General features: G+C 37.6%; 1 protein-coding gene across 12 annotated transcripts in view; it reads left to right on the top strand.

Annotated features, from left to right (window-relative positions):
- Pkp4 (plakophilin 4) overlaps positions 1 to 17,594 on the top strand; it is a 219,247-nt gene that overhangs the window by 147,401 nt on the left and 54,252 nt on the right. For 4 of the 12 annotated variants that reach the window (XM_070022733.1, XM_070022712.1, XM_070022757.1 and 1 more), the window contains 4 exons: positions 8,598 to 8,729; positions 8,839 to 9,029; positions 11,745 to 12,294; positions 14,981 to 15,031. In XM_070022733.1, coding sequence (XP_069878834.1) covers positions 8,598 to 8,729; positions 8,839 to 9,029; positions 11,745 to 12,294; positions 14,981 to 15,031 — 924 coding nt within the window. Of the gene's footprint in view, positions 1 to 8,597; positions 8,730 to 8,838; positions 9,030 to 11,744; positions 12,295 to 14,980; positions 15,032 to 17,594 lie in introns of those variants that run through there. The other 8 variants (XM_070022754.1, XM_070022775.1, XM_070022723.1 and 5 more) reach the window with 5 other exon arrangements.

Raw genomic sequence — 17,594 nt, 5'->3', positions numbered from 1 at the left:
TACAGGCTATATGATCACACCAGGCAGTCAACCTGCCACAAATTCACTGCTGTGGATTCCATAGGGCCATTAAAAGATATTTCTCAATCTTGAATACTTTGTTACAAAAACAACACATTTCTTGCTTAAAGAAAAGAATAAAAATCTACAAATTTTGAGTAACAGGCAAAAGTAAGCTTTATTCCTATACATTTCATATGTCAACCATGCCCTCACATCTAAATACACACACACACACACACACACACACACACACACACACACACACACACACACACACACACACACACACACACACACACACACACACACACACACACACACACACACACACACACACACACACAATGAATATGAGAAAATCTGGGAGAAAATAGACCAGACTATGAACTCATCTGTTAGTTTCTTCCAGATTTTCTCATATTCGAAGTATGTGTGTCTGTGTCTATGTAGGCACATTTGAGTGTGGTTTAATACACTATATACTATATTCTTTTCCTTAACAGCATTGTAAAACCATTATGTTCTATGTCAGGCTATAAAGATTTTTTTTTTTTTTACTGAGTATAACCATTGTTTGGAAAATTTATATAAAATTAGTCTCTTCTGGGTAGACATTAGGTTTTTTTTTTTTTTTTCATTTTATCACTTTAAAAAGCAATAGTAAAGATTATCTCTGGGTATGTGAGTGTCTGTGTTCCATCATTTTCCAGAAGTTGAACTACCTGGATAGGAATGTCTACATTTGTATGTGGGCATGTCAGTTCATAAATCAATCCTGCATAATAATTACTAGTACCAACTGTTCCTCCTGCTTACTATGATACAGGTGTGCGAGATTGTGTGTCTTGATGAATACTTAACATTTAAATAAATTATTAAAATGAAATTATTCATTGCAGATTCCTAGGTCTGTGGACAAAGTAAACAGAATGAATTATTTAAGGATGATACTAATATCAAATATTTGTTAAATCATAGCATTCCATGGAGACTTCAGCTTATCCCTGACCATTCAATTATTTGATTAGTTCTTGTGATGACTGGAAGTCAACCTAGACTTGGAATTTAATCAAAATATTTAAATGATCCAGCTATGATAGTATAGGCCTATGATTCTAGTTCTCAAGAGGCTGAGGCAGGAGGGTTACAGTTTGAAGCTACCCCTCAGCTACATACTAGATCTTGTCTTCTCTAACATTTTTCTTTAGCGCACAGATTTTATGTGTGATGTATAAACATGTCCCCAAAGCATAAATATAGTGAGTTAGTACTTTGTGTGAAAATTAGATGACTCATTTCAACCTTTAACTTACTATGTTTGTTACAAACATGTCAAATAAATATTTAAATTGTCAAGTCTGAAAACTTTCCAGTTTTCCTTACCACTTCCTTAATACACAAAGCCTTAGTTCTTCAGTTTACAATTTTATCAGACTGCAACATGTAATTTCACAATCCATTTTTTTTTGCTACAGTTAGTCTACATTTAGCTTTATCTCAATAAAATTTACCCAAAACAGTAACCAGGAGAAAAGTATAGGAAAGCTGTATTTCAAAAGAACCCCTTCTTTCTCTTTCTTCTTTCTTCCTTTCTTTCTTTCTTCCTTTCTTGCTTGCTTGCTTGCTTCCCTTCCTTCTTTCATTCTTCTTTTGTCGGTCATGTGGCATGAACTCTGGGCCTGGGCACTGTCCCTCAGCTCTTCGGCTCAAGGCTAGCGCTCTACCACTTGAGCCACAGCGGCACTTTCAGTTTTTTGGTGATTTATTGGAGATAAGAGTTTCACAGACTTTCCTGCCCAGGCTGGCTTTGAACCGTGATCTTCAGATCTCAGCCTCCTAAGTAGCTAGGATTACAGGCATAAGTCACTAGCGCCTGGATTCATCCTTTATAGGTTCATGTGGATCAGTTTAAGAAAGTTGTTTTTGCTTCATAACAAAAGATATGTGTAGTATCTTATATTCCCTACTGTCAGATGCTCCTACTTCTAGGCACTGTAACATTTTTTCCTCCAAAAGGAATATGTCTTTGAAAAAATAATTTAGAGTGCTAATGTCTTTACATTACAATTTATCTTTTAAACCAGTTGTTTAAGGATACAGGTGGACCTGTTGCAACAATGAGAAGTACAAGTTGTCATGTCCAAAACGAGCTTTACAACATCGGTGGGGGGGGGGGGAAGGGGGGAAGGAGAAGGATTGGGATTGGGGGGGAGGGGGGAGGCTGGGAAGGGATGTGAAGGGTAAACAAAGGAGGAGGCTGCAATGCTTGGTAAGAAATGTACGCATTATCCTGCCCATGTAATTGTAACTCCTCTGTACAGTATGTTCACAAATAAAATTAAATTAAATTTTAAAAAAAGACTTTTTTTCTTTTTTTTTACAGTACTGGGGTTTGAACTTAGAGCACCTTACAAATAATCACTACACTAACACTTGAGCCATGCCCTCAGCTTTTATTAACCTTCTCTCTTATTTTTTTCCCCTAATACTGTCAATATGTTTGTCTCAGCCAGTATGAACCATAATCCTCCTGTTAATACTTCTTCCATGGCTGGAATGGCAGGTGCACACCACCACACCTAGCATCTTAATGATTAATACATTGGTTTCATGAACTGTCTTCAAATTGTGATCCTCCAAATCACAGCTTTCTGGTAGCTAGGATAAATGTTCTTACTGTGTTGTCTAATCTAGCCTCAAAGTCAAGATCCTCCAACCTCTAAAGTGTTCAGATTATAGCTATGGGCCACCACAGCTGGATCCTTAATTTTTTGTCCAGCTTTTCTTCTTCTTCTTCTTCTTCTTCTTCTTCTTCTTCTTCTTCTTCTTCTTCTTCTTCTTCTTCTTCTTCTTCTTCTTCTTCTTCTTCTTCTTCTCCTTCTCCTCCTCCTCCTCCTCCTCCTCCTCCTCCTCCTCCTCCTCCTCCTCCTCCTCCTCCTCCTCCTCCTCCTCCTCCTCCTCCTCCTCCTCTTCCTTCTCCTCCTTCTTCTTCTTTCTTCTTTCTTCTTTTTTTGGTCGGTCGCGGGGCTTGAACTCTGGTCTTGGGCACTGTCCCTGCACTCTTCAGCTCAAGCTAGTACTCTATCGCTTGAGCCACAGCACCACTTCCAGTTTTCTGAGTGGTTTATTGGAGATAAGAGTCTCATGGACTTTCGTCCTCGGCTGGCTTTGAACTGCAGTCCTCAGATCTCAGCCTCCTGAGTAGCTAGGATTACAAGCATGAACCACCAGCATCCAGCTTTTTCAGCTTTCTTGATTAAAAACAAGAGCCAAGGGTTATTAAGATGCACTTGCTAAACTTGGTATTGACCAAATGTATCTAATCCATTTCTTTTCATCTTTATAGTTCTTCCCTCCTTGTTCTTTTCCCCCTTTATAAAGTATAAATTCTTCTGGTCGATGTCACAACTGTATTTTAGTACTCAGACTTAAAATACCTAATTCACAGTCATTTTGTTATAATTATTAATGGAAATATGTATTCAGGTTTTTTTCTGGACAATTATTTTAATGCTTTTATGTTAATGAATAGAATTTAGAAATTTTATGATATAAAAAGATATCTCTGGTGATGTACACAACTAAGATACTTTTTAAAATTTGTTATCGTAAGAATGAAAAGCACTATTATATTAAGGCAGACAAGTTCTTATAGTAAATATCAAGGAATACTAGTTGATCTTTAGAGCAAAGTTTAAAGTGAACTAGAAAACTGTTCAAAAGAAAATGTGCTTATTACCTGACTTATGTAACTGTAAGCCCTCGGTACATCACCTTTACAGTAAAAATTTTTAAATCTAAAAAATAAAATATTACTACTGTCATTGAAAAACAAAGTGAACTAGAAGGTACTTCATTAGTGTTTTATACTTCTCAAGGCTAATATTTTCTAGATGTGTATTCTAATATTGTAGAGTCAACATTAATATTATAAGAATATAAATATAACATCCCAAAACCTAGATTTATTCAAGAAAACTAGATTCAAAATAATTTCAAGAAATTCTATTATTCTATTAAAATTTAGCTTTTCAGAGATAAAGACATTTATGTTTGAGTTAATAAGCTCCAAGTGTCTGCCCTATTCTTTATCAGTCAGCATCCATTTTTCTCCTGTGCACTCAAGAATGTTTTTATGTTTTGTGTTTTCCTCACCCTATTTGCACTTTCACTCTAAAATAGAATTTCTAGATCACCTCATTCCCTTAGATATTTCACTAAGCAGCAATAGAAATACACTGGGGTATTATAGCAGGTAGTAAAGAATAGAGTCTTTGGAATGCTGTCTCCCAGGTCCTCCTCCACAGTTTCTCCTAGAGCTTTACCTCTTAAACATAAGTCTAGAATATTGCGTTACCTCTGTGGAAAATAGATTCCCTCCTAGCTCCTTAAGCTCGGTCTAGTGGTCAAGCAGTAAGTTCTCACCAATCATTCCTTCTCTACTTACAATAATGTAACCTTAAACTCGTAAGCTGAAGAGTTGAAAGAAACTGTCAAAGACTCATCTGCCTTAATAGTACCTGCTATTACCACAAGAATCCTGCCAAAACCTTCATCATATCTTAATATAAGGGCAAATCCTAAGCACCATAGCAACTCAGAATAGGCACAAACAAGGAGAAGCCAGCTTGAACTCACATTGTGCTGTGCTGGCCTTTGAAAGACCAGTTACAAGGTTGTATATATACTAAAAATTTCCTTACTGATCTCCAGGTTCCTGTTTCCATGGTGATTTTACATAGTACAGACCTTCTCACTGCATACAATATAAACAGCAAGACACAAAGACTAACAAAGCAGAGCCATTTTAATAATTTCAAAGTCTTTGTAAAGATGTACTGAGCATATTTCATGCACATTTTGTATATTTAAGGATATACATCATGTTAAAGATAATAATTCACATTATATTCCGTATTTTATTAAGAGTTTGTTGGGGTGGTTAATATACTAGATTTTTATATCTCTATACCTTTCTTTTCTCTGACCTACTAATTTCTTTCTCACACAGAGTCTTCTAGTTTTTCAAATTAATCATCTATAGGAAACTAGAACATCCAGATAACAGGAGACAGGCAAGAGGACCAGGATTCCAGTAATCCCCTAGTCTTAGACACAGATGGAGATTTATCCAATTTTGAACTGTGTTCAAATTCTATTATTTAGATTCACGTTTTCTTGGAAGATACTAATGAATGTTTCAGAATGCCACATGGTATATTTTTGGTGTCTCAGAATACATGTTTGTGATTTTGTTTTTAAGTAACATGTATTCTCAGTATATTAAAGGAAGTAGCATTCACATACTGGTTGCCATTTTCGCTTATATGATGCCTCTTACTTTTTTGTCCTGACCAAACTAAATCATTTGCCAACTGTTTAGTTCTAAGTTACAGCATTGGACATGGTTAATCTCACTCTGAATCTGGTGAATTTGGCTACTGTCCCCCTCCATTCCATATGAGATGTTGTAAAAGACATTCATCTTAAAGGGATATTACATTAGTAGTACGTAACTGACCAATGTGACCCCTACTCTTCTACAATCAGTAATATTTTATTTACATGTACACATATTAGTACATGTGAATATATAATTTGTGACTTACAAGTTTTCAGAGAAATAAGAGCAAAACTACTTGGAAAACCACTTTTCTTTTGATGATACTGAAGAGATTTGAGGATCTTTTGGTCTATGGGTACTCATGATTGTGGTGCTCTACTGTAGAATTAGAAAAATGACTGCAGACCTTATTTATAGGATGAAATTGGTTGGTTGCTAATTCATATTAAACAAATCTTTCATCTTTTTTTGTTTTTGTTTTTGTTTTTGCAGGCCTAACTTACATATACTTAAAACCTCTTCCTCTAATCTCTTAGCCTACCCCTGAGATTGCCACATTGAATTCTGTGAACACAGGTGTGCGTGTGTGCATGCATGCATGTATGTCTGTGTGAGTGGGTGAATGTGTGTTTAGTGTTTAAGCAACCATCTCATAGTTCTTTTCTGTATTCTGGCTCCTGGGACATTACATTTAAAACTATTAGAGTCAGGATAATATGTGAAGGGTGTAGGGTTGTATTGTTTTTAGGATAATATTGTTTATTTTTCTATTTTCCTAGGTATTAATTCTGTTAGGTCTTATTATTAGAGTGAGAAGTGTGGAACCACACATCTCATAATTTGTGCCTGCTCTGAGTTTGTTTTAAATACTCCCTTATAAAAAAGAGTTAAAACGAGCATAATTTCTAGATTTTCTAGCATAGTTCTAGAAAAATATTCCATTGGTTGGAAGGATGCAGTTCCTCATGCAGAGATTTTTAGGATGTATCTTTGTCTCTTCCTATTTAAAATAATAGCTCTGAATACTAACGTTTCGGTTTTTCTTTTTTTCTTTTTTTTTCTTTTTTTTTTTTGAGGACAGCATATTCATACTTCCAGTGGCTTTTTGTTTCCATGGTGATAGTTTTCCAGTGCCGATACTGCACAGCACTTGGTGTTTCCAAGTCAACTCCGTGATATATTAGTGTCCCAGGTTTTATCTTTTATTGAAATTGAAACTAAGACCTATTTGGACATCTTTTTCTTTTAAACACAATATTTTTCCAAGTTTGTGACTACTTAAGATGAGAGTGACTTTTTCCTATAATTCCTTCCTTTTTCCTTTGCTTTTTGGGGGGTGGAGGGAGTGGGATTCCATTCCTAGGTGGAACAGGATGGGCTTCTGTACTGGCCTGCAACCCCCAGTTCCTCTGCAGCCACTGTGGCCATCACTGATCGCTGCAACTCTTCTACCCTAGCACACTCTGTATTCTATCTAATCCTGAACAAAACTCCCTCCAGCACTGGTGTGTAAGACTGTTCAAAACTTTAGAAACTTGAAATAAATTTACAACTCAAACAGCTCACTTTCCAGTATTAACAGGCTGGCAGTGACTAAGATCATGTTTCAGAATGTGCCAGAGAAACTTATCTTTATTAAAATTCCAGACTTGAGAATTCAGAACCATCACAGAACTCCGCCACCTCCAAGTATTCTTGTCAAATGATGTATCAGGAGACAGGTTGTTGAAGCTGCACTAAGCCTGTCTTTCTAGAGGCTAGGAAACAAAACCTTAGATTGAATTTGACATCAAGATAAAGGTTCAAGATTATTTCCTAGTTCTCCTCTAAACCTCATATCCACCTTTAACTTGAGCAGCAATTCTTAATTTTTACTTTGCTCCCATAGCCTAACTTCATTGGACACAATAAAGCTACAGCACAGTACTAGGCATGAATGTGGACCCAATAAAGGGAAGCTGCTGCTATTCCTAGGAATGTGTGTTCAACCAATGTTTCCTGAGTACAGTGCACCAGCCTAGATGCTGAGGATATAACCCCAAACAATGGAGACAAGTCTGCCCTTATTGAGCTTTTATTGTAATAGAGAGGGGTGATTTAAAAAAAAGAAGAAGAAGAAGAAGAAAATCGGGCTTCTTGTAGTAAATGAATTTCATGTAGAAGTTAACTCCTCTAGAAAAGTTTTCTTATTCTCGTATTTCAGATCTCTTTCCCCCTAACCTCTCCCCCCCCACACACACACCTACCTGCTTATCCCTAAGCCTGGCATGTAATAGAGCCCAATAAAACAAGCAGTCAAGGAAGACATTGGCATTCTTAGGGTTGTGTTTTGAACTCAGAATGTTGACAGAGAATTGGTTAAATCTTTGAAGTGAGAGTGAAACAGCACTCTTAGAAAGAAGTTCATTAGTCCTTTAAAAGGTAACTCTGAGAAAAGACTTGTAGTGGGGATAATCAGAACATGAGGTAATGTTTTAGATACTAGATGAAAGATCATTCTTCAGTAGGAAAAATGTACCATGTCCTACACTACCTAAATTCATAGCATATAACACATACATTGCAATGGAGCAGGAGACAAATTGGTTTGGGGTGCTTCCCCTCCTCCTCCAAGCTCAAGATGGCAAATGGTCCAGTTGAAAATAAAAGAGGAAAATGGAAAGCAGGTCTGGTTAGGGAAAACGACACTCACCTTTAACTTTATATCATCTGGAAACAACAAAGGAATAACTAAGATGGTTAAGAGGCTGTATGTTTCTATTCCAACAACTTTGAACATTATGTAGATCTTCTTTGATTGCAGACAATAAGAGCATAACATAAAAAGATAACTTTACCCTCCAAGGGTTCATCACTAAGCCCAGTATCATGAACTCTGTTCATATTTTAAGTTTGAGATATAGAAAACTATATTTTAAGTGATTGTTCTCAGTCTTAATCTTCCTGGAGGAAGTTGGGTGGAAATGAGTTTTCTAAGGGGCCAGCAATCAGTTTTCAGATTTTGATTTACTATGTTTCACAAGTTAATTTAGATCTTTTGTCAAGTAAAAGAACATTTATGAAACTCAGCCAAAAAATAATAATAATAGGGTATGTGGAACACACATATCTAAGAATCAAGAGAAGTATGTTTCTATTGTGAAAATGTATTAACGTAGACTGGAAAACATTACTGATAGATACCTTAGCCTCTTATAATAAGTTCTTATGTAATATTGTCATATTTAGCTGATTCAATTTATTCTCACAGATGTGCCAAATACTGGTATAAGCAAACCTAGAGTTTCTGACGCTGGCCATCCCAACAACTATCTCATCAGGACAGAGCCAGAACAAGGGACCCTCTATTCACCAGAACAGACATCTCTTCATGAAAGTGAGGGTCTGTTGTATTATGTTTTAAGAACTAGATTTGCTTTTAATATTTTCTTTTTGAAAGTAAACTTTAAAAGTCTATAATAAAGATATTCCTGCTGGTTTCATTCCTGCAGGGTCATTGGGTAATTCAAGAAGTTCAACTCAGATGAATTCATATTCTGACAGTGGATACCAAGAAGCAGGGAGTTTCCACAACAACCAAACTCTGAGCAAGACAGATAATAGGCAACAGCATTCATTCATAGGATCAACTAATAATCATTTGGTGAGGAATTCAAGAGCTGAAGGACAAACACTAGTTCAGGTAAGCCAAGCACAATCAAGATCTTTGCAAAGAATTACTCTCTTGTATACTATTTATTGTAGGTATTCTCTATTAAAAGAAAACCTAATGTGTACAGTTTTGAGTAAAATGTGTACAGTTCTGAAAAAAAACCTAATGTGTACATTTTGTTACTTTAAAGTAACAATATTTCTATATTTTCTTTTACACTATTTGAGTTAATGTTAAGGATTTTTTTGCATATACCTAAAAATATGTTTGCTTCAATTAATTTACTGCTATTACTAAATAGAATTAATTATACCAATTCATTCTGATATGTTTCTAGACATAGTAATTTTTTTCAGAAGCAACAAGTTTGACCTGTCAAGTCCAGAGGGAGTACAGAACTGAATACAATGTTATCATTTCCGAGAGGTTATGAATTCCTAAAAATACAGCAGCTATATATTCTATTTCTAGAGGGCAGAGCACTCTTTCTAAACCTCCATAAAGGTCCATTCATTCTCACCCAGTCTAGTTTAGATCTTCATCTCTGGAGTTCTTCTCTGAAAGCACACTTCTTTGTTGTACTAGAGTATAGCAGGTTATATAGAACTCCATTCTATCGAGCTAGGGCTTTCTAACTGATAGGCAAAAAAGTAAAATTGCAGATATATTTACGCAAGCTCCTTAGCTCCTTCCTTGTGGCAAATTTATTCACCTCACTCCACCAGGATCAGCCTGGAGTAAAACAAGCAGCAGGAGTCTTGTGTAATATAGTAAACAGTGTGGAGATCTCTCTCCAAGTAGTTGGAAGGTTTTTGGGGGGGGTTTTTGTTTTTTTTTTTTGTTTTTTTTTTGTTTTTTTTTAACTAAACAAAAACATCATATAATCAGAAGTTCAGTAGACACTGTTCCTCATAATGAAATCCAGGTATAAAACAGAAATAGGCCAGAGTTACCAGCACTAAAGGAGAAACGTAATGCAATGATGGCTCTTGTGCTCACTGATTAATGTAAGATAAGAGCATGACTTTTAATCTACAATGGAAACTCTTGTACTCATAGCAAGCTGCTTCAGGTTCCACTCCTCAAACTCAAATTGTTCACATACTCCTTTGCTTTTATAGGTGAGTTAAATCACTTCAAATATTCACCCACTTCAGTAGATTTCTATTTTTACAAGTCTAAAACAATTACATTTTTGCATAATTATTTCTGGTCCTAGGGCTTGAACTCATGGCCTGGGCACTGCCCTGAGCTTTTTTGCTTAAGGTTAATGCTTATGACTTGAGCCACTGCTCAAATGTGTACATTTGGCCTTTTTTGGTGATTTACTGGAGATCAGAATCTCGTGGACTTTCCTGTCCAAGCTGGCTTTGATCTGAGATCTTCAGTTCTCAGCTATTACATGTGTGAGCCACTAACACCCAGCTTACATCTCTTTTAAAGAAATTTGCATTAAGATTGTTTTTTGCCTAAAGGTTAAAAAGTATATTTCCATGTAGTCTGGTCAGCAGATTTTCAACCCTGTCTATTGCTTTATTGTCTATTTACCATCCACTTCCTTTCTCTATCCCCTCTTCTTCATAGCTAATACTGCCCCCAAGTACACTTCAGGCCTCAAAAGAGATATTTCAGCCAGCCATTTGATTGTGACACCTGGAAGCAAATATCCTCTTACAATAATAGCTAAGGATGTGTAACATCCATATCTTTTCCCTGCTTCTGTATCCCACAACTAAAAGTGGGTGGGAGTTGATGGCACCAGGGTCCAAAAATTGCTTCATCAATATAGTTAGCCTGATCCAAGTCTCATCCAGAGCCCTATTGTGTAATTTCATTTCCTGTTCCCTTGCCACTTCTTTCTCCAACTATCCATTCTTCATTTTCATCCAGCATCAAGAAAAGTATCTGAAACCTGCTATGTTTGCAAAGGTCTCTAGATTCAGAGTAGAATATTCCATGGCAGGGACATTTGCTTTCCTTTCTGGTCTTTTGCAGTGGGCTAGGCCAAGAATCAGTAGATTCAAAGCATCTCTCCTATTTGACCAGATTTTGGGGTGCCTTTGTTGTATTTCTTAAAATCTACCAGGTATATTTAAGACCTCAAAGACCAGAAAAGGTTTTAAAAAATTACTTAAAAGAATAGACATATTTGGCTAGGGCACCTGGACAGCCACACTGTGAAGCAAATTCATATTTTTTTCTACACTGAAAGAACTTTTTTTCTTTTGTTAATAGGGCCAATTTCTTTTGTTAATAGGGCCAGCCATAAAGACTTTATAAATAAACTTCTGGCTACATTTCGACTATTTTTTAATAAACTTTTTGTTTTACAAAAATGTACTATCATGGCCAAACTTTGGCTTACAGGGAAGAAAGTATAACCCAGTGACCCTTCACATTCATGAGTTATTTGTAGCCCTTGGAATAAAACATTCTATGTGCTGTGAAAAATGCCTAGGCAAAGGGTAAGAAACATAAAGAACAAAGTGGGGGTAGAGATATTAAATGTCTTCAGACCTCATTTTACTGATCTTAGGATTCAAGTGTTTTTTAATGTATAAAAAACACAATGGGGAAAAATCTTTAAGATCAAACTCTGAAGCATGATGCAGAAAAGAAACTTGGATGCCTAAAATAAATTGTGAATTCACTTGCTATAGAGCTTTGTGCTTTTTTTTTTCCTGTAATGACCATGGACACAAATCCCTGGATAAACCCGTTCTCTTTTCTCCCCCCTCTCATCAGCCATCAGTAGCCAATCGGGCCATGAGAAGAGTTAGTTCAGTTCCATCTAGAGCACAGTCTCCTTCTTATGTTATCAGCACAGGCGTGTCTCCTTCACGGGGGTCACTGAGAACTTCTATGGGTAGTGGCTTTGGCTCTCCATCAGTGACCGACCCCCGGCCTCTGAACCCCGGTGCGTACTCCTCCACCACGCTGCCTGCTCCGCGGGCGGCCTCGCCCTACTCACAGAGACCCTCCTCCCCGACCGCCGTGCGGAGGATCGGGTCGGTCACCTCCCGGCAGACCTCCAACCCCAACGGACCAGCCCCTCAGTACCAAACCACCACCAGGGTGGGGTCCCCGCTGACTCTGACGGATGTACAGACTCGAGTAGCTTCCCCGTCCCAAGGCCAGGTGGGCTCGTCGTCCCCGAAGCGCGCGGCCATGACCGCCGTGCCGCAGCACCTGGGTCCTTCCCTGCCGAGGACTGTTCACGACACGGAGCAATTCGCACAGCAGCCGTACGAGATTTACGAGAGGATGGTCCCTCCGCGGCCGGACAGCCTGACGGGTGAGTACCGGGGGCCACGCCGCAGGGCCAGCCTCGCGTCCCCGGGTACCCACGGCCTGGGGTGCTGGCGCCTCCGCCGCCCCGTGCCAGCGGGGGTATCTGCGCAGTTATGTACACCTACATCATCAGAACTCCGGGAGAGAGTTTCCCCTCAAACAGTAGCTCTGCAAATACCTGTTTTGTTTCCAGCTGCTTACTGATTTTCATCTGGATTTGTTTCAGAAAAGGGCCCTGTGCATGCAGCATGCGCGCTACCACTCGGCTACATCCTTAACCCTGATTATTGATTTTTTTTATGTCTTCTCCGCCCCTGCTTCCCCCCCCGCCCCCCCCCCCGCCCAGTAAAACGTTTCTCACCAGCCAGGCTTAAAATGTGGTATGAGAATATCTGTTTTATAATTAACCTAATTTAACTTAAAATTCCTAAAGAAATGCGTAAGGGATGTGGACTAGAATATAAATCTTGCCCGCTCCTGCTCTGATTTTGACATTCCCATGGGAAATGCGCAAGGATCTTGTGAAGTATCTTCACAAGCCATTTGCATTAAATCAGAGATAGAGCACATCCAAGAGGTAGTGCTTGCAAAAGGTTTCCCACGAACTATAGAAACTTGGTTCTTTTTTCTGAAACAAAATTTATCCTTAAAGTAGTATAAACAGAATGATAAGACTTAAGACTATATATGAAAATCCGAAATGATTAATGGATGTTTCCAACTCTCCTTTATCCCCCCCCCCCCCCCCCGTTAGCCAGAAGGATGCCTTTCAGAATATTCACAGGTAAAGGAAGTATGCATTGGGTCAGATATACACACACTGTATTGTGTTTCCTTCTGCACTGATGGTAAACATACTACTGCAGATATATTCCGTGCCTTAATAGTTTTCACTTAGTTAATCTTAAAGTGCTTTTTTTTTTGGCCAGGCCTGGATGCTGTCCCTAAGCTTTGGTGCTTGTCTAGTAGTCTTCCACTTGAACTATAGCACCATTTCTGGCTTTTTGGTGCTTAATTGGAGATAAGAGTTTCCTGATTTCCTTGCCTGGGCTGAGGGCTAGAATTGCAGGCATGAGCCATTAGAGCCCAGGTACTCATACTATTTTTTTGTTGTTGTTGTTGGTCCAAGGCTTGAACACTGGGCCTGGGTGCTGACCCTCAGCAATTCAGCTCAAGGCTAGCACTCTACCACTTGAGCCACAGCACCACTTCTGGTTTTTTTGAGTGGTTTATTGGAGATAAGAGTCTCACGGACTTTCCTGCCCTGGCTGGCTTTGAACCGTGATCCTCAGATCTCAGCCTCCTGAGTAGCTAAGATTACTGGTGTGAGCCACCAGCACCCAGCTACTCATACTTTTAAAAAAGATACAGAGAGCTCCTTTTCTGTATGTGCTACTTTTTAATCTCCCTCCTCTCAATGGGCATTTAGGATGTGTGTCATTTTTAGCTGTTAGAGGTTACAATATATATTCTTCCTCCTGCATATTTGATTTGATGGGTACTCGTTAGCCGTAGAATATGTGCATGTTTTTAAATTGAGAAATTTATCAAATTGCCCTCCAAGAAGTTTGTGTGAGGGGCTGGGAAGGTGGCTCTGTGGTAGAGCGCTTGCCTTGCATGCTCAAGGCCCTGGGTTTGATCCCTCAGCACCACATAAGAAAAAAGCCGGAAGTGGCGCTGTGGCTCAAGTGGTAGAGTGCTAGCCTTGAGCTGAAGAGCTGAGGGACAGCGCCCAGGCCCAGAGTTCAGGCTCCACGACCAGACCCCCCCCCAAAAAAAGAAGTTTGTGTGAGCTTGTATTTTCACCTATAATTAGAGTGTACATCTCTTCCTACACCTCACGGCATCCAAGTCTTTCAACCTTGCCAATCTGGTAGGTAGGAAGCTATGTCTCATTGTTTTAAATGTTTTTATTGGGTTATGAATAAGCGTAAGATCCCATATATTTATCAGTTATTTTACCTTTTCCTGGAGCCACAGGTTCAGCTATATTGTCATTTTATAATCTATGAAAACCTTTCATACTTAAGATAAATTATCTTTTTGTAATACATGTCTCAAGATTTTTTAATATTTTGTCATTTTTGATTTTGAAGTTATTTATATAATTTTTACATATTTTGTGTGGTAAAAAAAACTAATGTCTTTTTCTTTGGTATCTAGGCAGTGTGAAGCTACTTTCATATTTTTAAATGTAATTTTTTTGTGAAAACTTTATATTGAATTTGAATTTGAGCTCAAAGATAATCCTAGCAGTAAAATTACCTCTTTTTCAAAATTGCACCAGCAAGAGGAATGTATTTGTCACAAATATTTTCTGTTATGCTTTTAAAAAGTTTGCAACAAAGTCCTGTAGAAATCATTTATAAATTCTGCTTCCCACGGAAACCTTGAAAGATAAATAGTCTTAAAGACTTCCTTCTTCCACTTGTGTCTGAGATCCTGCTTCCAAATCTGTGCAACAGAAACCTAGTGAAGGAAGGCAGCATGCACATACATCCCTGTCTCCATGTTTAGCCTTGAGAGGACAAGTCTTTTTAAATTCTGTTCTCTGACATTCAGATGAGATTAGAATTTATTTTTCAAGAGAAGAAAAAATATGCATGTATGTATAATTTTTATATATGTACATATATATGTGTGTATATTATATATATTAGACCTAGCTTCTCACTAATTTTTTTTTTTAGGTTCTCAAGAATCTTTTTTTCCGGTGACCTACCTGACCATTTATGTGGAATGTAAATCCTAACTATGAATTCTTTTCTCTTATTCTAAAATAAAATCAGAAAAAAAGGAGCTTGTCATATTTATAATCACTTTTGATTTGGAAGGATTAATTGCTAATTAATGTGCCTAATCAATATTCATAAAAATGCAGAGACTTGAGTAGTTGGTGATCATGATTTTAATAATAATACAATGTACATGTAAATTTCTTGCCACAAAAACAAAATATATATGACCTAAAATACTCATTTTAGTATGGAAACATTTTAAGAATCAGCATTTGACAAATAAATTTGTAAATTTGTGATTATTTCTAATGGCTTAAGTATAAAAAACCTGCAGTCTTTATTTTATGAAATGTATGACTTTGACAGGTGAACTAATAGGCTGTTTTGAGGTTGTAAATAGAAATGATTGGTTGAATAAATAATATTATGGCATATCAGTGTTTTCCATTTTTGGACAAAGTTTTAAAGTTATTAAAAATTAATTGGAAATATTTCTGGAACATTATTTCTAATACAAATCATAAAACATAATTACTTATATTTCAGTCTTAGTGATAGTAAGTTATGATGGGCTTTCTGTACTTTAAAGTGGCTATGGTAATTTTTGAATATTAATCTACAGGTCTCTATATATTTTTAAAGAAAAGCAGGAGCATAAAACAAACATAATAATGGTCATTGTTATGTTCTTCAGAATTATAATAATATCAAGAAAGTTCTATATACCACTATAATTCTAAACTCTTTCACTACAGCCTGTCATATATAATAATCCTATGGCTGCATATCACTACAATTCTAAACTATTCTACTACAGCCTGTCACATATAATAATTCTATAGCAAGGAGGTCTCTGCTGGTTACCTTTTATCGTTTTAAAGGATAAAAATCTAATTTGAATACCTTTACCCCAGAATCCAAGTAAAGATTTACAAAATTTTTCAAATTATATTGATTCTAAAGATGAATCCAGGCAGGTGCTTGCAGTGGAAGAGTATGGCATTTTGGGAGTCGGTGCAGAATGCTCTGCTCTTACACCACATCCCTGTGGGCTCAGCTGAGTTCAGCTGCATCCAGTTCTCATTTGACTGCCCAGTGTGACTGATCTTCAGAGTCTCATGATGAGTCAAGAGTGTGGCTCTGTTTGTTTTTACAGTTGCATGATATATTGATAAGGTTACTGAGGGATAGGTACATTCATCTGCCTGATCTATGAGACAATTAACAAAAGCAGTGCCTGTACTTTTCTTCCAAGTTCTCAAAATAATTTTACAGTAACAGCTGGGGGCCAGTGTCTCATACCTAGAATCCTAGCTGCTCAAGAGGCTGAAATCTGAGGATCATGGTTTAGAGCTAACCCAGGCAGGAAAGTCCATGAGACTTTAATCTCCAGTTATCCACAGAAAAGCTGAAAGTGGATTATATCTCACGTGGTAGAGCCCTGGCCTTTAGTGAAAAAGTTCAAAGACAATGCCTGGGCCTTGATTTCAAGTCTTAATACTGGCACCATATGTAATGTGTATTTGTGTGTGTGCACACGCACACATGCTCATTTACCATCCTAAGCCAGGTGCCAATGGTTCACACTTGTAATCCTGGTTACCTGGGAACTACCAATCAGGAGGATCATGGTTTGAGGTCCCATCCCAATCAAGAGCTGGATTCAGTGATGTATATCTGTCATCTTGGCTATGTAAGTGTAAATATGAGACACTTTTGAAAAATGCCAAATGCCAAAAGAGCAAGTACAGATAGGGTCTTGAGTTCAAATTATAGAATTATTTTGAGAGCTTTAAAATCCATCTCTGTTAGTCTAACCTCCCTCTTTAACCTGGTGCTTGTGAAAAGCTTTATGACTTCCCGTGCCTCGTGCCACATGTGTTTCAGGCATGGCTGTGTCCAGTGTGGGGCCCATAGTGACAGACACTGGTTATGCTTTCTTCTAGCCATGAGGAAGTAGCTTTGTAGTGGGAGTAAATCACATTTCCTGTTGGGCTCAAGAAAGTTTGGCAAGGTGATAGCCCAGTTATTAGATTTTGTGAACCTGCAGTCTTTATTTTAGCAAGTAGGGAGCCACTACTATAACCCACATTGTTTTATTGAGATTTTTCCCATGTTGCATTGTTGCCCAGAATAGGTAATAATTATTTACTTTAGAAACTTTAAGTATTTAACTTTATTGCCACTTCTCAGTAAGCAACATGTAATTATCACATATATTCAAGCCATTTGCTTTTAGTTGTGATTTGATTGATCCTATCTTTTTTTATTAGTGTGTTTTAGCAACCTTTTTAAAGAAACTATGTCCTAGCTGATTTCTGGTATGTTATACTTTCCCTTGCTTATATCTAGAAAGTAATTTTTGGTATTTTGATCAAGTAACAAGATTTTAATTACCAATAATGACAAATCACAAACTTCTTAACACCATAAGATATATACTAATTCACTTTATACTTTTTTTTTTTTTTCATGGGTGGTGGGGCTTGAACTCTGGGCTTGGGCACTGTCCCTGTGCTCTCTAGCTCAAGGTGAGCACTCACCTTGAGCCACAGCACCACTTATG

Source organism: Dipodomys merriami, unplaced genomic scaffold (genome assembly GCF_024711535.1).
Source record: "Dipodomys merriami isolate MVZ:Mamm:240054 unplaced genomic scaffold, mDipMer1.0.p SCAF_1, whole genome shotgun sequence".
NCBI classification, from domain to species: Eukaryota; Metazoa; Chordata; class Mammalia; order Rodentia; family Heteromyidae; genus Dipodomys; species Dipodomys merriami.
This window is presented reverse-complemented; position numbering and strand designations above follow the sequence as displayed.